Genomic DNA, 25,424 nt, shown 5'->3' with positions numbered 1-25,424 from the left:
CAGGAATACTTTTTTGATAACTTTTTTAAATAAAAATTAAAATTGAATAATAAAAAATTAAATTAGTTTAAGCTATTTTGGAAATTATATAGTTTTAAAAAATTCGAGAATTCTCCTGCCGTAAATTTTTGAGAGAAAATTCTAAATTATATAAAACGAAAGATTCTAGAATCCTTCTGTCAACTAATCTAAAAAGACAGAAATATATTATCACAATAAAAGGCGAGCTGATCTAAAAAAATATTTAGAATACAACTTATTATATATAAAAGTGATTTAAAATTGTCCAAAATTAATAACTTGTTAAAAAAAAGATAAAGAATTTATAAATAATGATATTTTTAATAAAATCTTAAAATTACCGAATTCTAAATATAAACAAGATTTATAAACTATAAAAAATATAAATTAAAAATTATAGTTCAGAAAAAATATAGCAATAGTAATATTTAGATATAATTTATTTATACAGAAATGAAAAGTTTTTAAATGAAAAAGTTTGGAATCACAATTATCACGCAATATATTTCTATATAATAAAAGTTTTAAAAAAAATTGGATCCCCCAAATGTAATTTTTTTTTTAAATTTTTATAAACTGCTTCCATTATTTATAATCTTTTAAGCGTTCATTTTCTGCAAAGACTTTTTTCAGCTGGTTAATATAAAAAATTAAAATATTTAGAAGATCTAATAAAAGTAGTCTGATAAAAATTAAATTTAAAATTCAGAAAAATCAAATTCTCAAAAATTACTTTATAATAAAGCAAAGTTAAAAGTTTATAACTAAAAATTAATAGAAAATAAAAAAAGGTTTACATAAAAAATATCAAACTTTTAAAAAAGTGAATTTATAGTACACGAAAATAACATTTAGATATATATAAAATTAACTTTATATAAGTTTTAATTTATTTTTAAGAAAAAAAAGAAATTATAAAAATTAATAATTCAAATTTTCTTAAATACTGAAGATTATAAAAAAGCTAAAAATAAATGCTTAAAGTCATAAATAAAAACGTCGACATCATGTTTTGTACAAGTATAATTGAAACGGATATTGATTTAAATAAAACAGAAGCAAAAATTACTAGTATTCGGATAACTTTTCAATACGTAAATTTGAAAATTAAATTTAAAAATCATTAAATAATAAAAAATATATAAAATATAAAATTTAAAAAGTATTTGCTGTCAGCATTTTCAACTTAAACTAATATAAATTTATAAAAAATTTATATAAAGATAAATTTGATATTTAACAAAACCAAAAACAATTGAATATTTATACATGTTACGAAAAAATTTGATAAAATGACTTTTTCAATACAATATTATAGTTTAATGATAATATAAAATATATATATAAAGATTATGTTTGAAACATTTAATTATTTGACTAACCCGTAAAATTAAAAAAAAATAAAATAAAAAAATTTAAATTATTTTATACATACAATGAAATATTGCCAGATTATATATACCTCATCTTTTTTTTTTTCCAGTATATATTTCTGATCTGCTAGTTTGATTTCTACATCGTCCACCGTTCGCTTCTATGAAGATTAAGAATCATTGTCTAGAAAATTTAAAATCAACATAACAAGAAGCTAAGTTTATTAATAACTAAATTTTTAAATTTATTAAAATTTATTAAAAAGCAATCCATAAAAATTTTTAAATTTAGAGTAAATATCACGTATGATATCAAAATTCAAAAGTTATTACGTACTTTCGCAAAAATAATTAAAAACATTTTATATTTAAAACAGTTATAATATATATTCCTCGCGGATTTTATAAAGTACTGAAAAAAGTAAATTAAATTTTGTTAAAGTTATAAATTTTATTTTTTTGTATATTACATATTTGTATAAATTTTATTAGAAGGTGGCCTTTATAATAAAGGTATTCGAAAGTTTCTCTAAAACGTAAAAAAAAGTATAATAAATTTATTTAAGAGACAAAATTCTTTTTAATGATCTAAAAATAAAATAAACTTTTTAGACTTTTAAGTAAATTATTTGTAAAACGAGCGTGAACAACTAAAATAAATAATTAAAGGGAGGCATTTACAAATTATATTAGAAATTTTAGTATTAAATTAAGAGGAAACAGTGATGGTTAACTAAAAGGTAACCAAGATATTAAATTTAATAAAACTAAAACAATGACAGCAGGCAACCAAAGCAAAAATGTTTATATTTATTACTAAATTTTTGTATAATGTGATTAAAAATTTTAATTATTAAAAACAAAAAGTTAACGAAACATCAGAGGAAATTAAGGCAGCATATAAACATAACTTTTAGAAAAAAAAAAAAATCCTTATAAAGGGCATCATAGATTGTAAAGATTATGAAAAATTAAAAAAATAAAAATTAATGCATTTCTTAGGAAAAATAATAAAGTCTTTACCAAAGTTCGGTGAAGAAATAGCTAAATATATATATATGTAAAGCGAGACCTTCGCTAGAATTTCTCTTTGAAGTGAAAATATAGTATCTTCCAGTTGTTGCTTCTGTGAAAAGTATGCTTCAAGAAAAAAAAGGTAACAGAATTTTTCTACTATTAACATTAATAACTTTTTGTCTAGCTTCAACTTTAGTTTATATTGTTTATAGTTGTATAGTAAATATAAATAACGCACGTTAATGTAATTACGTTACGTAGGAGATTTTTATAACTTTTTTTTTGGTTATTATTTCAAAATAATATACTTTGATACGGCCGAGATGCTCTTTAGTTATATACTAAACTATTTATTTTTTATATATAATACTAATATATAGCTCGTTCAGAGCGTCTTCCTACTGCCCTGTTAATGCTCTCTACCAATAAAAATTGAAAAAAATGTTAACTCTATTTTGTAATTCGAACGTCGCAAAATTGAAATTCTTAATATTTGTTACAAAAAAATTTAGAGAGAAGATCTCATAAAACGTATAGATGACCACGAAATTAGAAAAAAAAAGTCTTCAGTCGCACGCTAAATTATTAAAAGATGCTTTAGTTAAGCAGTAGTGACTGCCTACTAAAATTTTTATTGCTCAAAACCTTTCGTTGGTGGAACTTTTTTATAAATTTTATTTTTAATAACTAATTATGGTGTTAGCTTATTTACTTGTTATAATTTTTTTAATTGTATAATTCTGAATTTTATAAAAATTGTTATATAATTTTACGGGGACTATTGTGACTAAAGATTTCTTATAAAATTACTTTAGCTATAGAAGTATCAGTTATATTCACTTAGCGACCTTTTTGTAGTCCCTGTTAGTAAAGAGAAGTTTTCTGCAAATGAGCAAATTGTGAAATGAATTATTTTATTTTGTTTAATTTAGTTTTTACTTTCTCTTAAAAGCTTAAAATAAGGATATGATAATAATTTTCCCACTTGATTTTATAAAAATTAATTTTATTAGTCACTAAGCAAAGCTTTGATATACTTAAAAAGTAAAGTAAATTTTACTGTTCTTTTTTCAGTAATAAACATATTAGCGCGACTTACAAAAATAAATTATATTGAGTGTAAGTAGAAATGCTAAGATGGTAGTTTCAATGTAGTTTAATAGATCTATACAGTAGACTGTTACCTTTTTTATAAGGTTTATCCTCAAAGTTTCTTTTTCATTGGCTTCAGAAGAAAACTGTTCCACTAAACGGGTTAATTCATCGAGGCGTGCTGTTAAAAAAAGTTAACTGAAACTTTTATTAAAAAAAACGTTTTAAATAATTATTGTAAAAATTATCTGTAGTAAATCAATATTTTCTAAATAGTTTTACTTAAGTAAAGAAGTAAAATATAAGCTTTGGAAAGTATAACGTGTTGTGATAGAGAGTGAAAGTTTTATTAGAAAAGGAAAGAGATTACTAATAAAAAAACTTTTATAAATTTTATATAAAAAAAGTTTAAGCTCCATAAATAAGTTCCATTTCTATAAAAATTTATTTTATAAAGCATGTATATATTTTAGTACAAAAAAAATCACGCAAGATTCTTAAATAAATTTTTTTAAAAAGTAACTACAATTAAAAGTGATTAGTATATCCATAAACTTATAAATTAAATAAAGAACTTTGAAGCTCCCGCTCTTGATTTTTGATAATGTTTTGCTTATGCGCTATTTTCTCCTTGTTATAATAAAAAAATGAAAAAAGTAAAATAACAAAGCGGTTTTTTGATTTATGTATAAAATGAAAATACACTTTTTTAACGGCGTCAATTTCCGATTTCAACTTAATAATTGTGTTTTCTTGGAACTCAATTTCTTTTTCATTGTCCTTTAGAAGTAATTGCAGCTCCTTTATAGAATCTTAAAAAAATTAAATGAAAGCTTTATAACTTGTTTTACTTTTTATATTAAATTAGTAAAAAAAATGTTTTTTTTTATTAAAAAACATCCCTACGAAGGAGTAATAAATTAGGATATCTTGGTAGCTGGTAAGGGGTTAGGTGCAGGAGGGGAGCTTTTAGGACGGCAGAGAATTTTCTCTGATTGGTTAATATCCTTCACAACTTTTCTAGCTAATACAGCTTGACTCCAACAAGGCCAAACATGAGCGGGCTGTAAAGACTTAACATAGCGTACTTGTATAAACTTTGTTCTCCTTTCCTTTACAATTTTTTTAAAAAAAAATAATGCACTGCTACTGTTACCTTTTAAAACTGTTTGTTTTAATAATCTAGTGTGTCGATACTTTTCGATATTCGCTATTTAATCAAACGTGCTTTATAACACAACTTTTTTAATTTAATAGGTAATGTACTTAAATTATTAAATTTTTAAAACTTTTTTTTATAATATTAGAAATATATAGAGGTAGTTGTAAATTTTATGGATATTAAGTCCAGTATAATATAGCTGATATTTTAAATATTTAAATTTGTATATGTATCGCTTTTATATTTATATTATTAAAGTAAAACTTTCTAAACTATAATTTTATAAATCTTTGTTAGTTTTAAACTAATTTTCGTTAAAAAACTTTATAAGTAAAGTGATTTAAAAAAATTTTTAAGGCAAAGCTAAGGGTAAACAAGTTGTTTTACTTTCGCGGTTACTTTTTTCTTTATCTAACTCACTAGCAATTTCGTGAAGAAGAAGTTCATTTTCAGAATTTAGAATTAGCAGCTATTAAAATAAATAAACGTCAATACATAATTTCTTTATAGTTAAAATTTTATATAATTTTTTTAATATTTTTTTTAATATTTACTACTTCACTAAAGTTTTAAACTTAATTTTTAACTTTTAAATAGTAAAAAATTTATATTAACTTTTTATAAATAAGTTTTCCAAGGATTAAGATATACTTTAGTATATGAACAAATATATAAAATTTTTTAAAATCATTTAAAGAGATTTAAGGGAATAATACTTAACACTGACCTAACTATTAATAGCATCTTAGTTAATACAAAATAAAAGAAAATTAGAATAAATATCAAAAGTAACTCGAGTTTGTAGTTCTCTTAGAGACTTGTCTGTAGCTTTTGATTGTAATCTTATGCGCTGAAGCTTAGTTTCTACTTCTCCTATACTTTTTCATTATAATAAGTATTTTTTCCAAAATATTAAGTAGTTAAAATTTTTTTAAAGGTAAAATATATATAAATTTTAAATATAATGACGGATACCTTAAAAGCTGCCAACTTAAATTTTTTTTGTGATATTATCAATATTAAAAAAAGTTTAATTATCCTACTATTCTATTTTAACTCAAAGATAAAGATGTAAAAAAAATAACTAAAAAGTTGGCTTACATAAATTTAAAATCGAACGAAAAAACATATTTTTGTTAAGACTGAACGTAATCTTTAAAATAAATAAATTTTTAACAGAAATGGAATAGTTGATAAACTACTTACTCGTCTTTTAAATCTTCTATACCAAATTTAAAAGCGATTCTGTCGTCTTTAAGTTCTTCGTTTAAAGAAAGATATTCTGCGTACTAACAACAAGTTCAAATGTAAACCATAATATTTTACAAATCCGGAGAGCTTAAATGTAAACAAGTATGTTGGTAAAAATTCAATTTTACATCTCTTTGAAGATTTAAAAGAAAATTTTCATCCAATTCAGAAGCGTTTTCTTTACTAAAGGAAACCTAGAAAAACGGAAAAAGCATTTTTTACTACAAAATAAGAAAAGAAAAATATAAAAAAAAACTGTGTATCCCATTTAAAAAAGGTATATAAAAATTAACATTCTCTTGAATCGCTTTTGCTCTGTTTTGCAATTCATCTCTAATAGTGGTTTTCTTTTTTAAATTTTCACGCTACAAAATTTGAATTTCGCAACTCCATACTAAACAAGCTTACTAACGTCTACCTGATGTGAAGAGTATGTAATATGGAGAGAAGAAACTGAGTTACCAAGGCGCAATCTCCTTGTAGGAAACTTTTCATACGACATATCAATGGGCTTACAAAAAAAAAATTAGAACTATGTTAACTTGAGTAGGAAAATAACAATTTTAAAAAAGTTTGCATCCCCGGCGTTTTTTAAACTTACAGAGACCAAAGATAGGCTATATAGTAAGAAAGAAACAAAGAGTAAAAATACTAAATCTCTCAATAAATGATTGAGAGTAATCAGACAACTCGTTTTTTAAATTATGCAGACAAAAAAATGTTTATGCTCAGGCTTGTTGGTCAGGTATATACTTTCGTATAACCTCAATCAACAGATTAAGGCTAACCTCGATCGGTTCTTAGGCCACTAAGTTATTTTCTGTTGATCAGCCATTCTTCCAATCATATATTAAAAAACACAAAATTTTTCATGCAGTACTTAAAAAAGTTTTAGCTGATAGAAATATATGCTTATGGAATCAATATTTAAACTTAAGTAAAAATAAAAGAATGTACTTCATAAAGTTTGGTTTATTGTTATTTGAAAATATAAAGATCTGAATGATATTTTTTGATCTTTTATTTTTGTAAAAGGAAAGGGCAGTTGCAGTCAGTAATTACTGTCAACAAGCCACTTCCCCTGTGTTAGTGCTTTTAAAGTGGTTTAGATTAAAACGTAATAATAGTGACAATAAAAAAATTAACTTTTACGAACATTTTGTTATTTTTTAAGTCTCGCTAGAGCACTAACCTTTTTAAATTATTTTGATCTTAGGTGAAATAGAGAACAATATTATTTATCAATAAAAAGGGATTGAAGATATTAATGTAAATATATTAATAATTAATAATAATTTTTATAACTTATATAAAAATTGTAACAAAAATTTAAAATTAATAATAAAAAATTGTAAGTACGTCTTTAAAACGAAGTAATTTAATCTCCAAGCTTAACATAAAATTTTTAAAAGCAATACAACAGATGATGTTATAACACAGATTTTATGAGTGTCTACTTTAACTCTTTGTGGTTAACTAACATCTCTTAATCTTCCTTTAAAAATCTTAGAGTAAATGGCGCACCGAACTCAGCTTTTATGATGTGCCCGAGTCCTGTAGTTCAATTGAACGCTTTTTCCTATCGCTCTACGAGTACTTTAATATGCTAGCTACTTAAATTTAGTTCTCTTTGTCAATAAAATGCGAATAGCTCTCGTTTTTTTCTGTCAGTAACATTTCTTATTATGGCTTGTAAGAAAAGCAATTCTTAGTTCTCAGGGTATTCTCTTAATAGGTAATTTTTTTGGAAAAAATATATATCCTGTGGATTTTTCGTCCAGTGAAGGCTTTTTGTTATATGCATACAGATCTATATCTTTCTTACAACAATTTAATTAAGCGTAATATAAATGAAACTGTATAAATAATTTATATACTTCAACGAGGACTAGCAAATTCCTACTTACTACAAACAGTTTTAATGGTGATGCCTTGCTGTTCTATTTCCTTGTTGTAGTAGTTAGTTTTACTTATTAGAGGGGGTTAAAAAAAATTAATTTATTCATTTTTTGCACGTCCAAACTCATCTAAATTGTATTTTCAAAGTTAACATTATTACTATAACCATATCAATTTATTTTCTCTCAAAGGGTTTTTCTCTGAGTATTTCTTAATTATTCTGGTCTTTGAAGCTAATAGAATTTATGAGGGCCAGGTTAAATCGCGACCACCAAAGACCGAAAAAGAGAGTGGCTTCTGTGGGATCGGAACCCACGACTTTGAGTATACGCTTCGGCTCACTAAACCGTTGAGCTGCCACGACAACTCTTGGCCCCGGTGTGGTGGTTTTACGTATTTAACCTGTTAAAAGCGGAGTAGAAAACTTGAAGTTAAAAGAAGGTTCTTTAAGCCCTTAGGGCTGTAAAAAATTTATAATTTCTAAAATGCTTATTTAAAACTTTTTACAATTTTTTATAATAGTTAACATATAACGGCAAGTTACTTTTATTCAAAATTTAAAACACTATATGAAAATTTATTTTATATTTCCTTGCAAAAAATATAAACAAACATTACGAGGAATTACTTAAAAGTAGTATCCTTCACTCTTTTGCGCCCATTCAATCCTTCAAAAAACGTTGCGATAAATTTCTGTTACCCTCTTTATAAAGAGTAGAACACAAGCACCCATCAATGTTTATTTTGCGGAAAGAGTCATGGTCTATCGGAATTTATAATTATTTAACTAATATATTTATGTTTTTAGAGCAGCGTAAAAAAAATATATCAAACTCGAACGATAATTTTTGATGACTTATACTTCCAAACTTTTTAGTTTTTCATAATTAAATTACATAAACTTTTTATTGTTCCAGTAGTGTCTGTGAATAAAGGATAGGAAATTTTTATAAATAATATTTCATTTGCAAGGAGGTAGATGAACTAGGCCAAGAAAATTCGAGTTCAAACTATTGCTTTTGACCTAGTGTGTTGCCAAGTACGTCTGAATCTTAAAGCCATTGAATGCCAATTAGTGTTTTTAATAAAATTATCGTAACGTTCTATTGAGGAAGCCAGTGTTTGTATGTGCCTACTTGTCCGAAACTAAAGTTCTCTGGGATAAGTGCAAAGCGATTTAAAAAAGGGTGTTGACGCTGCCTATTTCTTTCCCTCGTAGGTTAAGAGGCTTTATAGTTCAAACGAAAGAACTACGCAGAAGGGCAACTAGATATAAGACATTTTATTAATTTTTTTAGCACTAACCTATATGCCAGACCTAAAAAGAATATTAATATTGCCTTCGAGCGAAGTAATAAGCGAAAATCCTCAACGTTGAATTTTTAATAGCTTGAGTCTCATATAGGTGGTAATGATCTTATCTTTCTATTTTGAAAATTAAATCTCTTCGAAATGCTTCATATGAGCTTGAAGGGTCTTCTGTATAGCTGTTTCCACATATTGAAATATTCACTCTTGGTCAGAGCCCACATTCATTTTTAAATTCAAAGTAAATATTAGAAAAAAGGTTTGGTAAAAGTAGTCTCTTATAAGTAAAAAGGGATTTTGCCTTGAGTTTATAGACAAGTTGGTTGTAAAGTCCTATGAAGATAAAAAGCGCAAAATTGAATGGTTGAGTAAAAATTGTAGAGAATAACTAATATTAGATAGAAGGCACTACCGTTAAGCAAGGTAGCAAAGAACGTAGAACTAGATCGTAGGAAAAAGGAAACTAAACGAGGACTCTAAGGGCGACAAAGATCATAGATTTCAGAAGAAAAATCAAGAACAACAGAACTTAAGATGCATGAAGATAGCGCTTATTATAAAGGAATATAGCAGAATTCGTTCCTCCTAGGGGGAAGACGTTAAATCTATGTACCCACAACGGAAGAAGAGAAAATAATTAATTGCGTACTCATTACAACTAAATAAGGTTAATATTTTATGGTAGTGAATTATAATTTTAAGATAAACGGATTAATCTAAGAGGATGCTGTTGTCATATCCCACGAGCACAATGTTAATTGGAATTTTACATAAACAAGTATACTACATTAGTTTTAAAACTTGATAAAACGCCCAATATATTAGAAAAGCTTTAAATCTTTTAAAGCAACGCGTACACAATGCATGAAATAAATAAAAATTTGGCCTGGCATACACCGACACGTTTTTACGTATATCATACTTTGCTTTCATCAAAGAAACCCTTATACCAAAAAATTTTGGCCCACCGTTTATAAACCCTTTAAATGGTGCGATCGTAAAGATACATTTTGTAAACTGTCGGTTTACACGAATTATTTTTAGTAGAATTTTTATAATCCAAAAAAATGTGAGTATTCTAGAAGTTAAAGCAAGATCTGTACAAAGACCTACATCACAGTCCATGTACATAGTTGAGCACGGTCGTACCCCGCGTTCAAACTCCCTGCTTGCAAAACGTATATACACTTTCGTAAAGGGTGAAGGGTTACGCCTGGCAAGGAGGTCTGTTTTTAAACTGTGATAAGAAAACCCAAAAGGTAGGCTTAAAATAATGTAAAGGTACTTTTGACTTAAACTGGTAAGACCATTTTTTTTAAAACTTCTAGGTTAACTTGGTAGATTTAAATTTATTACAGTTGTAATACTTTCTATAGAATTTAGTGTAAAAAATATGTAAACTAATTTCACATCGAGTGCATTTTTACGCAAAGTGCACTGTATCTTGAAAGGTAAGTATAAAGATGTCGTACTATACATAATTATTATCCAGTTTTTGTATTAATAGAATATATAAACATATTTTTTGATTGTTTCAATTTTAATAGACTGGTAAAATAGATAACTTATTATTCCTGTCCTCTTTTTACAAGGTTATTGTCTTTCTTTTTTAAATACACGGAAAATTTTAAGTCACTTCTTTTTACCCCTACGCTTCGTTTCTCCATCATAAAACCAAGTACTATTATTGTTATTTTTTTATCCATATATTTTGTTCTGTAAAAAAATTTACTATTACTATTATAATATATACTCAAGCCATTATAATTATTAGAGAAGCAAATTTAACTTTTAGAAAATAAAAGTAAGAACTCTATCACTTTCTGTATTCTAATGGCGAGCAGTTGAAACAATAGGTTTTAAAAACAAAGAACAGAGTTTAAAATATAGCTCAAGAGATGAACTTAAAACCTAACAACTTGTTTTTATAAAAAACGCTAACTCAAGGCTAATTTCTCTTTTATGAGTTGTTATCTATAATACAGACAAATAGAGAATAAAGTCGTTACATATATTATAGTTTTTAAAAATAAAAGAGGTGATAACCACTTTCTCTTATACAAAAGTACTTATCAAACAATGATGCCGTAGCTTAAAATTATTATTTTCGTTACAGCTATTTCAGTAGTGCAGTAATTGTTCATTAATAACTTACTATACAATAGTGCTTTATATAAGAGTACACTTAAGATGTCAGGAGCAAAAAAACTTAAAGGCAATTCATCACTCCTCGGAGGTTTGAATCCCTTCGACTCCTTCTTCATCTTCAGTCGTGATAAAGCGGTCAAATGATCCCATGAGTGCTGACTTTAAACCATATTTCTCAGCGTCATCTACGCTGGGAAATTTGCGAATGGCATCTGGATGGCCAAAAAGTTCTTTGCGGAGTTCTTCCAGCTCCCTCTTAATACGCTCTAGTTTTTTTCTGGATCTATATTTACGTCTGTACCGTCGATCGTATTCTTTAGAGCTAAAAGTGTTTCCAACTGATACGTCTATATTAAAGCGAAGCTTCCTTCGGCCACCACTTAACATACTCTTTGATAAAAATTTGCACTGTTCTTCGTTTAGAGGATGTCCGACGTCTATATATACTGTTAAAATAGAATTTTTTTGGTCGATAAGGCCACTCTTTACTTGCTTATTACGTAAAGCAACCATATTTTTCTCTGCAGCAGTGAGATTATTTAGTAGGATAGAGGTGCGAGGGGTCAGCCAAGGTACACTCTTCGAGAAATCTTTCTTTTTAGCGTTTCGAAACTTATAGTCTTCTGTAACATCCCCAGTGTTATAAGTCCTTGCTTTATCACTGCTCAATAAATACATAGAGTTATAGAAACTTTTTTCATATAATTTAGGACTAGCCGGAAGTGAACGTATAGGTTCAATTGCGTTTGTTGAGTGCTGTGAACTCAAGTTATGGTTGTGGGCAGAAAGCTTAAGAGTAAAAAAATTTTTTGGCATTACAAACCTCCCGTTTCAAAGCATTACTTACTACAGTGTGATAATAAAATTTAAGTAGTTCTTTAAAACCAGATAAAAACTACTGCAAAGCAGGTGTTTCAATGCTTTACCATTGGCTTTGAAAAGGATTATGTTCCACACCATGGTATTTGTATTATTAATTACATTAGAACCAATAAGAAGAGAGCTATTTCCCAACTGAATACACTGGTAAGTAGACCCTAACAAGTTACTACGATGATCCGGGAACATAATAATAGCAATGAGGGTGAGAACCTCTTAAGTTGTTCACCATAATTTTTTATTTATTACTTTAAGATGAATATTGGAAGTCTATTTTCTTGTGAAAATAATGATCTTTGGTTAATGATGATATATGATTAGCATTGTTTGTCAAGAAATGATTTTTTACAGGTGAAAGTGTAGAGGACATACTGACATCCTTTTTTTCTTGTGTATATATGCTATACATCATGTTTTTTATTTATTTCTCTATCTTCCTGCCCTAATAATTACTCTATTTCAGAAACACGTAAACTTAGATTACCTACAAACAATAAGCTAACTTTCAGTATGAAATAAAAATTAGGTATATTTTGTAAAGATTTGAGAAACCCTTTTAACCTTAAAGACACAGGCAGGCAGGAAAAAAAATTCTTACCAATATCTTGCTTAATTTATAGTCAATAAACCTAGGTACAAAGAATCAATTACAGTGCTTTTGCCTTAAAAAAAGCAAAAACTTTAAGCTTTGCGATGAGTACTGAAAATGCCTTGCGAAAAAGAATATTCTTTCACGCTGCCTATTGAGAACTTGTCGACCTTCGATGAAATATTGGTGAGACTTGCTAAGTTACTAATTCAAGCTTTTGTTCAACGCAAGTAGCGAAGACGAAAGCAAACGAAAGGACTGTTTTAGTAATGAGTGGTGACATAGCACTAAAGTTTTGTTCCGGAACCATTGATACAATTATTAAAATGGCATAAAGTTTGGCTAATTAACTAACTTTGTGGTAACTGTATGGTTGTGTTTGTGTCGGTTGCCTAAGGATTGGTCAATCTATATAACCGGTCTTTCTCTAGTGTAGCTGAATAGTACTATCTACTAGTACTATATATATTGCGGCCGGTCCCCCCAAAACTACAGCACAGTTAGTCTGCTCTCATACCCGAGCAAAATACTGGAAGCTGTAATTAGGTCATAAGCTTTTGTTAATATAATTATATAGCACCAGACTGCCAATTTGGGTATAGGCGTAATAATTTAACCATCTAAAAAATTATAAGATTTTCGGGTACACGTTTCAAAAGCGTTCAATGTAAAATTCAACAATCGCAGTTTTCCTGTCTTTTTGAACAAGTAATATGGCATAATAGTATTGTTTTTTGAAGTGCTCAACTGTGATCCCAATTACCTCACACTCAATTAAATCCATTTTTAGTAATTTTGTTTTTCTTTGAGGTATAAAGGCCAAAAGATTGTTACCAGCTGGAGATCTCCAAGGACCTCCCTTCACTTTTCTTCATCTATCTTTTAAGATATTTTCCTTCTAATATTGACTTTACGGCTCATTATCGCAGATGACAGCACAATATAGAAATCAGTTTTTTTAGCAATAAAACACCTTTAGCAGGTTTTTATGAATCCTGAAATGTTTTATAACATACAGCAGATTACAATTAACGCTGCGAAGTGTAGGCTTTCTACTATCAAGAAAAAAAAAAATTACCATACCAATCCTACCACGTTTACAAACAGAACCCCCTTGGAATACTTATTTTATACCTCGTCTTTATTATTGACTTTTAAACTAAATTGCTATTTCCACACCACCAACATTATTATTAAAGCGACGGCTTTAAGAAGTGCTCTCCAACAGTTTAAATACGTAAAGCCATCATATATTGGGATAGAAGGGTATTGTCGGAGCTCAGCGATTAACAGCTTTGACGCGTAAAACCACAGGTTTAATTTTCCTTTTACGACGCGGCTCTCTTTTTCGGTGTTTGATAGTTGTGTAATTACTGACTTTTAATAAACGCTATACCACTACCTCCTTGGAGCTAATAAGTAAACTAAACTCTACAAACAAACATACTATTCAAGTCCCTGGTTAGAAGACCGGTACTCTCTTATGCATCACTTCTGTGGACCTATTTGAACGCCCCTTTTTTGCAAGCTAATGGGTCATGGTTCTTTACACACCGGACCTGTAAAATTGAACCTGTCAAGACTGTTTAAAATTTCCTTTTAAGCTTTTAGGCTCTTTTAATAATACACACGCCCCCTAAACGTTAAGTTCCGAATAAATTATCCTGTAGACAGATACCATCAACACTTTGTTCGGCCCTATAGACCAAAACAATATGTTAAACTTGCTCTTTAGTTAATAAAAGCTAAAACTTCTTTACAGCCCTATAGAATGAAAGGATACCATAAAAAATAAAGACCGAAAACCTTGTTTATTGAATTAAAATGAATATATATATATATATATATACAATTTTAAAATAATCTTGATAAATTGAATCTACCAGTTAAAATTTATATAAATGAAAAGAGCTTTTTTTCTAACTGCGCACTGTAGTTAGATCATACAACAAACAAAGATTCAAGCAGTAAATAACTGGTTAACGCACATCCTAATTAACCACTAAACCAAACAAGAAACGTCGCATAAGTATTCCAGCGGAAACCAATAATACTATCCAAACTAAATATTTATGCTAATAACCACATAAAAATAACAAAATATAACATGTACAGAAATAATAATTGTAATAACATCATACAAAATTGTTAATCGAATAGTTACTATAATAACATCTGCCTTTTCTCCCAAAATATTTATATAATAATATATATATGAGCTATAATAAGCTTAAAGTTGTGTTCGCTATCCCCCCCGTCGAAAGCTCTTAAATTAGGTATTTTCTTTTCCGACCCGTTTAAGACCAGGAAATACCATTAATTATAATAAAAAAATAAGAGATTATGCCTTAAAATGCTTTTTAAGATTAGTATTTATTATTTGCAAAACGCGGTTGCTACCCTTTTTTGTAATTCAGGTGTGGGCGTAGAGCCATTAACAAAATCCGTTGCTTTTTTTCTAATTTCGCATCAGCGTAGGCGCCTGCAGTTCATATTATAAACTATTGCGTACCAAAGCGAGAATAGTAAAATAAAATGTCAACGCTAAATTTATGTTTATGGCATATAGGAGTCTCCGGCAGGCGACAAGTAAATTATAAATAAAATTTTGAGTATACTTATTATACTAAAACCTGTGTGTAAACCATAAAGTGGATGACAGTATATGCTTACGTCCGTCTCAATATTATTTTAGTTACATTGCATCCTTTACTTATTTTAAAGAATAAAATCTTAAACAAAAACTTAGATGCACCGAACGGTTATCGCAAATAAACATTGAACAAAAGTTTAGTAGGGCGAGGACCTACTAAAAGAAGGTAGGAACTATACTAAAGGCAAATTATAGCCCTGTTGAAAGTTCACACAAAACGTAAGGAGTGAACTTAGCAGAATCGATAAAAACAAAAGATAATAAAATTTTTTTTTAAAAAGGTAAAAATAAAATAAACAAGGCATAATAAAAAAAAAAAAATAATTTTGAAAAAAGTATTAAAGGAAAAGTATTTCCGCTCCACGCCTTTTTTCTTTATCTAAAAACAATATTGACTCTGCGTTTCAAATTATTATATATTTAACTGAATCAAAGGACTTTAATATAAACATGGAAGGCACATTTAATAAAGCTCTAAAATAAGCTGGAAGGGAATATTGACAAGGGTTATTTTGGTAGTTTGACTTCGATTATTATAAATCTCTCTCCATTATTTTCAAATAAATTTCTAGTGGTCGCTAAGGCACCAAACTTAATAGAAAATGAAGATAGCACAGTTTGCCATAGAAGAGATGAAGAAACATTAAACTTGAATCCAAGGTATATAAAAAAATTGCACTGAATAGACGAAATAACCATTGATACAAGTATGACGCTCATCACTATAGGATCAAGAAAATATTAAACAGACTGCACGTTAAAAGTAAGTTCTATAACGTTGGTACCTGCTTGAGCCATAGCTTTTTTATCAACAAGAATGCATAAGCCCCACAACATAAACAAAAATGAGTCATAAGTTAAGTTTTTCAGATTCTTTGGATACCAATGTTATAAAAATATAATGCAGGATCACGAAGTGCTCAATGTCATAAAAAGAGTCGCAGAGACTGTAAGAAAATGCAATGAAGCTTTGACCAAAATGCATTTGACTTAAAAACCATCGTCTTAAAAAATGGCGCTCTATTGCATGTATTATAGCTTTATACTACCTTATGAACACATTTAAAAGGAATTAGCACTTGCAAACGAAAATGCTTATGTACCAGCCTAGGGCTCAGTTCGACAATTTTTACTAACAATTTCTCGTCAAATATTATGCTGAAGTCAATTAGAAATACTGGTTAGACAAAGAACGATATTACTATAAATAGATGGATGTTATAAAATCACGTGCTTGGGAGACGAACACAAACATAAAAGTAATTTTCAACCTTTTTAATATGGTCACTTTATTTCTTTTCACTTGGACTATAGCGCTCTTTTTCCCCCCGCAAAATAGCTTTTCAGAGCTGGGAAGAGACTTTAGCCCAGTAATGAGGAGGTGCGCCTCACATCTTGATATACTAGTAACTAACACCTTTATAACAGTGCTATTATTCTACCTTCTTCCATAACAGCAGGAAGGGGGGTGAAACTTGTCCTAGTTTACAAAGCGAAAGCAGTTCGACGAATGTCGTAAGTTCTATCTTCCAAGGGTTAAAGAAAATGATAAGATATCTTGCTTGCTAATTGAAACAGTTTCCTTTCATTGATAATTTTATAAGAAACTCAAGAAGGAACACCTAAGCATACGATGTTTAATAACTAATTTACGATGGAGACTTTGGAACGATCACTAACCCGAAGTAGAACACGACAGTCTATCGAATAGATTCTAAACTCTTTTACTTTTTATTCATGTGTAAGATACTACTCAGTTAACCTTAAGTCTGTTAAGCAATAATAAAATAAATTATAAAAATGCCTAAATTTTACAGGGTGGTACTCCTGTTGATACTTGATGGCTAATTTTAGTTCATTTTTTGAGCAGTTTTGTCACATTATGACTAAGTTTGACTGACGGTCTAATGCTCTACCTAAATTCCTAAATAGTGGATTTACATTAAAAAAAAAAGTAGTTCAATATTACTGGTTCTTTACACTATTTTAACACTCTCAGAAGAGAAGTATTTTTATTATAGTCTACCAAACTTTATGAGACATTGATTATTTATTCTATTTTTATTATCGTGATTTTAATTTTTAGTGTTGTTATTACTTTAATTGAAACTTTTCTCATTATTATAATTAAAAAATTTATTATTATTATATTAAATTATATTGTATTACGTTATTATATTATATTTAATTTATATTAATTATATGTTTATAGCATAGCATAGCAAGCAAAACTCAAAAAAGTACCATAGTCACAGCTTGTTCCCGCAAGTTACATAATTGTATAAATATTAATCAATAAATTCGTAAATACTGTGTTTGCTATAATAAAGCATGGTTCTTTCTTTTGCTGATTAATGACATTGTTCTGTTATATTATTATCTGTCTAAGTGCCTTCCGCCAATAAAAATGCAAAAACAATAATTGGCTCATAAATAGTATAAACCGTGAGCACAATGTATAAAACTTTAGAAAATAACTTTAATCTACTAAGTCGCAAAGTAAATAAAGCTATTAACATCAACTCAAGATGCTTCTAACTAACTTGTCTTGAACTTTATTAAACCTGGGCATCATGCTCGAGTTATAGTATAACCTTATACTTTATTAGTAGAATGATCATATTAGTGAACTTTAAGTCTTACCATTTTTAATAACGTAAAATACTCTTTGGCTTAGTAAAATTGGCTAAAGTTAAAAGAATTCTTAAAGTCATTAAGTAATTAATTTTTTAATGAAAACTCTTAGAAACAGTAGGTAAGTTACTATCTTAATAAAAAATGAGTAGGATCCCTTATAGATGCTTTCCTGTGCGGGGCATCCTTTAAACTGATTGCAAACTGGTTGGATTATATATTAGCGCTTCACTGTACCTTAAAATTGTATCTTAGTGAGAGTTTTTAGCTCGGTGCGGAGCTGTAATGTTAAGGTTAGCTTTATGGTTATGACTCTACAAGGCCAATAACTAAAAGCTAAACACTTCTAACTCTTAGTAAGTTTGAGGAATGAATTCGTGCATCCCTTTCTACGGTGCAGTAGTAGTATGTATGGTGCTATTGACGAGGGAGTTTAAAATCTTTTATTCGGTGTAGTTACTTTGCCGGGTAATGATACTATTTAGCTTAAAAAATGAAGTTAAGAGGTAGGGAGTAAGGTCGCTTGCTAGACTAGTCGCACTTGAAATCCAAACATGAAGGTTTACTTTGACTGTTAAGAGTATACCAATATTAATTTTTGAGTATTACTCAGTGTTGCAGTTGGTTTAAGATACTGACGAACGAGCTGAAAATTTGATCATTTGAGCAGGAGAGAGAGTCCTAGAGAAGTGTCTTCAAGCTTGCCTATACGAGGTACCGCTTCTTTAGTATTTTACTTATTATTATTATTTTTATAATTTAATTTTATTTTTATAATTTTTATTTGATGCTCACCTATAGGAAGCATCCTTTTAACTAGGTTGACAACGGCTGAGATATGATCTTGTTCGCTAGTGCTTTGCTTTATTGCATCTTTCACCCTTCTCAGGAAGGCACCATTATAACCTTTGAACTTATATAAACAAGTAGAAATAAACCTAAATAATTGAATAAAAAAACAATAACATTAAGAAATATAACCTGAATTTTACTATTAAACATGTTTATAAATTTTTATGGTGTTGATTAACTATTTTAAGGATTTCTATAGGCTTCTAGTAAATAGTACTCTTTTTGTGTTAATTAAGCTATTTGAATCTGTCGTTATAAGAGAAAAAAAGCGACTTTTATTTCTTCTTGCGTCTTTAATCGCACGAGCCTCCTTCGTTGCCCGTGCGGTCCTCGCGGTCTTGGCTATTATGCGGTCGTGATTTAAAATTAGGTAATTATCGTTTTACCTCAGCGATGGGGGTTGATCGCTAAGTGGGATATATTTTCCAGCTTTCCGACAATGTTGTACACGCTGCACGTTCTTTAGGATTATTGTTCCATCCCAGGGACAGCTAAAAGAAGATCAATCCTATAGTGAAAATTCGCCATTGGGTTCTATATGTATTTTCCGCTTGATTTAAACATAATCTCCTAACACGTACCGAATGTCAATCCTAGGGAAAGTTAAACGTTTAAAGTCCCTACAATCTAGCTTTGTGGTGTCTAGTAACCTTCTATGTTGATTGTGGTTCCTTTGACGTGCATTGAAACAAAAAGTAGACAAAACTATCAGTGGAAGCATTAACCAACGGTCATTGTGAACATAAATACCCTGAGAAGTAACATAGTGACAAGAGTAAGCGATTACCTAAAAGAGTGCTAAGTATGACCTGCGTATCGAAAGATATACTCTTTAGAATGGCAAAATATTTGGACCACTCCAGATCTCTGGGAAGTGCATGATACCCTCTGAGTTGTTCAGCAGCTTGAAGAAACATGTTGACCTGAAATATAGTTGACAACCGAAACCTGAGATGGCAGTCGGTCTATTCATAATCAAAGAGACAGTGAGTGCTTTCGAGCAATTTCGCGGCTTTAATATACTAGAGTTACCTACTGAAACTGTTTCTTCTTAGACGATGGTTAGGTAGATCCTTTAAGTTGACAAATTGAAGGCTAAGTACTCGTAATACCTGCATCTTCAGGGGGTAGTTGAGGACGAAAACTGCGGGCGTACTTTGTGAATTTTGGCATAATGTTTGCTAAATAACTAAATTGGACAGCTAACTCCCAAAAGCAAAATTGGAGTAACAACTAAGAAAGTTGCGAGTGTGAGTGATACTTAATAATACTACTTGCATCGTATCTAAGGGACCAATTACTGAAAGCTTAGGAGGTTAAGTACTATAGTTCATGTATATTATATACTTCTGGACAAAGTAGGGAAGTCGTGGGTAATATTAGTTGGCTAGGGTCTATGTGTGTTGACTTAGTTTGACTAATGTTGGCTGAGGTTAATAGCGCTCCCTTCCAGTATGTAGTATAGTATTAGAGTATGGTAGTAGCTCTGTTAGAGTAGCGTTATTAGCTAGCACGTACTATAATGAGCACGCACATCCCCTAAGAGTGAGAAGCTCATTCTCTTAAATTTGTTATCTTTCAATTTATATTATGAATCTTTGGTTTCCTTATAGCTTTAGCGGAGAAAAAAAGGGACTGGCCTTAGTAAAGCTTAAAAAGAAAAAATAATAAGGAAATTGATTAATAATTCGGGATCTCTTAAATTTAGAAAGTGAAAATTTGGGTTGAGCAATAATAGCTTTTTTCCTAACATTTAAAGTTTCGGCGCTTAAAAGTGGGTAAACGCATGTTTTTAAAACAGCTAAGTATATTCAGTGCTGAAAGTGTAGAAAAAAGAGACTGCGACAAGAGTTAACGAAAAAAAAAGAATTTTATAAACTTTCATATATAGATACACTGCTAAGTTGAAATTTCCGATACAAAAACCAAATTTTAAAAAAATTAATTATATTTAACAATAACAGGAAATATAGCACGCTCCAAAACGAAAGTCAGTACATGATATAATAAATAGCCACAAACACATCCATCTTCAGTGCAAACCGTAGTTTTTCAAAAATAAAAAAAGGTTAAATAAAATTAACAAAAACTCTTCCTGTCTACGAAGTTTCAATAACTATAACTAATTTTTCTATAATTACAGCGAATCATTGCTGAATAAGCAATGAGATCAAATAAAAAATAATAAGTTTAGTCATGAGTAGCCCAGTTGATAATTAAGAGAATTTTTTTTAGCTACTAAGAAAATTGTATACAAAGCTGTTACTAAAAGATTTCCTACCAAGAATTCTAATATAGTTACCTGTCAAATTTAACTTTTTTTTAATTGGCTGGTAGAAAAAATTGTATACAATGCTTGAGGTTATACTTTTTTCCAGTCGATAAAAGTAAAATACTATCACTATTATATTACTAATATAATTATTGTAAACTTTCTTTTATATTAATAATTTTTGTTAATACACTTTTCTATAAACTTCACTATTTCCCACAAAAATAAATACCACATCAAATTTAACACTTTGCTTCACTAGTAAAAATATTTATATACAAGACCGAAAACTATATTTCTTTAAATTATTAAACTTACTTTTTACTAAAAATACTAAATTTGATGACGTCTTTGTAACTAACTTCCTCTTTTTTTATAAATTAGTTGCTGGAGAATAGTACTAAAAAGGCTTATAGATATAAACTTAACTTACAATTTCTAAAAATTGGAAAGCTATAAATTAAAAACAAGGAATTAAAGTTACGCGTCGGATGAAGACCTTATTATTAACTGTTGAAGAAAAAAGTTGTAATATATAATCTAAATTATATAGAGACTTCAAATTCTAAATTAACTTGAAATTACAACTGATTCTTAAGTTGTTTTGTGCGTTTAGTCTGATAATTAGTTAAAAAATTTACAATCTAAAAAAAAAGTTTTTAGAATTGTTTATAATAAACGTTTAAATTTATTCATACCCATATAAAGTTATTTAATAAAAATATTAAATTATAAAAAAAATAATCATTTACTTAAAAAAAATTATTTTTATAAAAATAATAAAGAAGCGAAACTATACAATATGGTAACTAATTTATTACCAAATAATTATAGATCCTTTTATAAAAGTTACAAATTTAATACTTGTATAAACAACAAAGGTCGACTTATACCAAAAAAATTATAAAAATTTACAATATAAATTTCTAGCATTCACTTAACACGAAAATAAACGGGACTTTTAATAAAAGGATTCAACTTTTCCAGAAAAGAGTTTCCCAAAATCTATGGAAAGTTAAACAGTATATTTTAAATATAGAAAAATCTTTAATTGAAAATTGCGTGTTAGAAAGGATAGCAAATAAATTTTAAAAAATAATTTAATTAAAAAAAGTAATAAATATATAATAAAAATTTGCAGTAAAAATATTATAGAAAAGAAGCTTAGAAATAATTAATTTAAAAACAAATCAATTGCAACAAAAATATTAATTATAAGAATCTTGAAATTTCATTTTTTTTAAGTGCAGGTCAGGTGAACTTTTTAAAATTGCAAATTAAATTAAAATTACTTTCAAACGAAAGCAAAAAAAAAAGTTTTAATTTGCCTTTAATAGCCCTTATTTAATAATAAAAATAATAATATTCACAATATTAATAATAATTATAATCTAAAATCTCAAAGTTTTGCAGCCAACATTCACGTGTAGTAAAAAATGGGACCGTTAATACTATGAAAACTTATGTGTTAACCTTCAATAGAAACTTCTTAAAATAATAAAAATAGATTTAATGAAAAAGTAAAGCAGATCTGACAAAAAAATTAGAATTAATTTTTTTAAAAAAACAAGGACAGGTAAACTTTTTAAAAATTCAAAAAAATAATAGTTCCAAGTGACATTCAAAATTTTTAATCAAAAATATAAATTTATAAATTTTAAACAGAAAAGCTCTCAAATAGAAGAATCCTAAAAAAGTACGCAAAATTTTTAACACAAAGTAATTAACAAATATCACAACTTATTAAAAAAAATTATACATTGTATTAAATAAACACTTCTGTAATAATCAATGGCAAGTAAAAAAAATATAACAAGAAAATTAAGTATAAATTACAAAAAGACTGTCAAGCAGTAGAAAAAATTCGAAAAATTAAAAAATTTAATTAATTAGAAAATAATTATAAACAAAAAATTTTATAATCAAGAAAAAAAAATAAATTAATATTAATATATAACTGATAATCAAATAACCCCAAAAGCTTTTAATAGTTCGCAATCTACTAGCAAACATACATAATTTAAAAATTTAAATTCAATTAAATAATAATTATAAACAAGAGATTATAAAACTATTATTTTAAGATAATTTTTGTTACGATTATTATTAGTGGTCGTAAACTTATTAATAATAATAATAAATTTTATAAGGCTTAAAAGTTGAAAAAAAAAAGTTTGATTTAAATATATATACAAAACTTTTTTGAAATTTTTTTAAAGAATTTTTTAGGTAAAAAAAAAATAACTTTAACTATTTTTAAAATTGTAAGCAAAAAATTGATTTAAAAATTATTAATACAAGTAAAAATTTGCTTGAACTTTAAAAAAAATAAAATCTCGTTAATCTCATTTAAAAAAAAATTATAAAAAAAAAAATAAACTCATAAAAAAGATTCAAAATTAAATAATTCAATCTAGAGTTTAAAAATTTTTTTTATAGGATAATAATAATAACATGCAAAGCTAACGGCAATAAGAAAATTTGAAAATGACGAAATTATAGTTTTATAAAAAATTAATTTACAGTAAAATTAAATATAAACTATTATAATAAAAATTTGTATGTTTTAGATTATTTTTCTTTTTTTTAAAATTTTTCTGATTAAAAATTTAATTTTCAACAATAAAAAACTACTAGAAAAAATATAATTATAGAATTAGAGTAATTTGTAAAATTTTTGTAAATATGTAACAATAATTAAAATGAATAATAAAATAATATAAATATATAAATATTAATAAATAATATATAATAACAAATATATTAAAGAATTAATAAGAGAGTAAAAAAAAAAGTTTTAATTTTGGATTTCAATAGAAAGTAAATGATTTATTTATTAGATTTTACTGTAAAAAACAAATTATATATAACCAGAGAATTTGGTTTAGCAATAACCGTAAAAAAACATGCTACCCAAAAAATTTATAAAATTATTAAATTAAGTAGAGCTGAATTTAATATATTTTATTTAATATATATTTTTTAAATTTTAGTACTCTTTCCTATTAAAGATGAATAGTAAATATTTATATAAAAAAATAACAGATTCAAGTATATATATATATATTCTGATTATATTAAATCATAATTAAAAAATATAAATAATTAAAATGAAAAATTTATAAATAAAAGCTCATATATAAGCGTAAATAAAAGTAATAAAAAAAGCAAAGAAAACTTTAAGGTGAAAAAAAATTTAATACATGAATTATAATTATATAAATAAAAAGTTTTGATTATTATATCCTCGAAACAAAAAAAAGATGTGAAAAGTAAAATAACTTAAATAAATTTTTTTTTATTAATTTTCAGGCTTGATCAAATTAATATATATATAACTAAAATAATTAAGAAGCTTTTTTAAGTAAATTTGCTGCTTACCAAATTAAAATTATTAAAAGATCCTACGGAAGCGCGTGAAAAACTAAAAAAACTTTCAATGGTCGTGAGATTTCGAAAAAGTAATATAAAATGTTTCTTTACTATTATAATAAAAAAATAATCTTTTCCAATTAAATTAGTGCCGAACTAAATAAATCTACCAAGATGGGCTACAAAAAGAGTAACAAGAATCTGAAGAGGAAGAGCTGCTAAAATAGAATATTCGCGAATATTTAAAGAAAACTGAATGGATTGAAACAAAAAAGAGGCGAAAAGGCCAAGCAGAGAAGAAGAAATTCCATAAAACTTTATATTAAAAAAAAATAACGTAAAAAAGAAAAAGAGAAAGATATTATTAGTAAAAAATAATTATTAAATTTAAAGAAACGCAACTGGTATAAAAATTTTTTTTAATCTAATCAATTTAAATATTTTTAATTTTTTTACTATTATTCTTTTAAATAATAACAAATAATAATTTTTCTTAATAAAAAAAAGTAATAAACATAATAATTATAAGAAGAAAAATTAAATCAATAACACGAAAAATGAATGGAATTACTTCTATTAAAAAATATTATATGCAATACACTTAAAAAATTATAAAAGGTCAAGGGAAAGGAAATTAACAAAATTAATAATAAAAAATTAATTTATTGTAAAATTTAAAATTTACCCCTATATATATAATAAAGCAATTATTATTATTATATTATAATTTATTAAAAAGAAATCATTTAAAATTTAAATCAACATAATAATAAGAAGCATATAAATTATTATAAATTAATGTATACATAAAAAATGAATGCATTATGTAATAATTTCTTTTACAACTAACAATATTAGAAATTTATATAAAAAGTGAAGTAAAAAAAACGTACGAGCCCATA

General features: G+C 27.1%; 1 protein-coding gene across 3 annotated transcripts; it reads right to left on the bottom strand.

The window, feature by feature from the left end:
- Nucleotides 1-560: 560 nt before the first annotated feature.
- Nucleotides 561-6,572, bottom strand: LOC135144139 (keratin, type II cytoskeletal 1-like). Of its 3 annotated transcripts, none has more exons than XR_010282989.1 (12): nt 6,335-6,572; nt 6,210-6,281; nt 6,045-6,110; nt 5,872-5,954; nt 5,459-5,543; nt 5,053-5,134; nt 4,209-4,315; nt 4,079-4,133; nt 3,596-3,684; nt 2,467-2,520; nt 1,484-1,578; nt 561-654 (listed from the first exon to the last, which is right to left on the bottom strand). XR_010282989.1 is itself a non-coding variant. In XM_064076133.1 (12 exons), exons 1-12 carry the CDS (start codon nt 6,416-6,418, stop codon nt 607-609), a joined length of 897 nt encoding a protein of 298 aa, XP_063932203.1. In that variant the 5' UTR covers nt 6,419-6,572; the 3' UTR covers nt 561-606. The 3 variants fall into 3 exon arrangements, 1 of the variants encoding a protein (XP_063932203.1); XM_064076133.1 differs by having other exon boundaries at nt 1,484-1,555; XR_010282990.1 differs by lacking the exon at nt 561-654 and adding an exon at nt 3,222-3,272 and having other exon boundaries at nt 1,533-1,555.
- Nucleotides 6,573-25,424: the final 18,852 nt, after the last annotated feature.

The sequence above is a fragment of the Zophobas morio genome, unplaced genomic scaffold, assembly GCF_036711695.1.
Source record: "Zophobas morio isolate AGI-343-1 ecotype UQ-CSIRO unplaced genomic scaffold, CSIRO_AGI_Zmor_V1 ptg000083l, whole genome shotgun sequence".
NCBI lineage: Eukaryota > Metazoa > Arthropoda > Insecta > Coleoptera > Tenebrionidae > Zophobas > Zophobas morio.
Note: the sequence above shows the minus strand (reverse complement) of the source record. Positions and strands in the feature narration are given on the sequence as shown.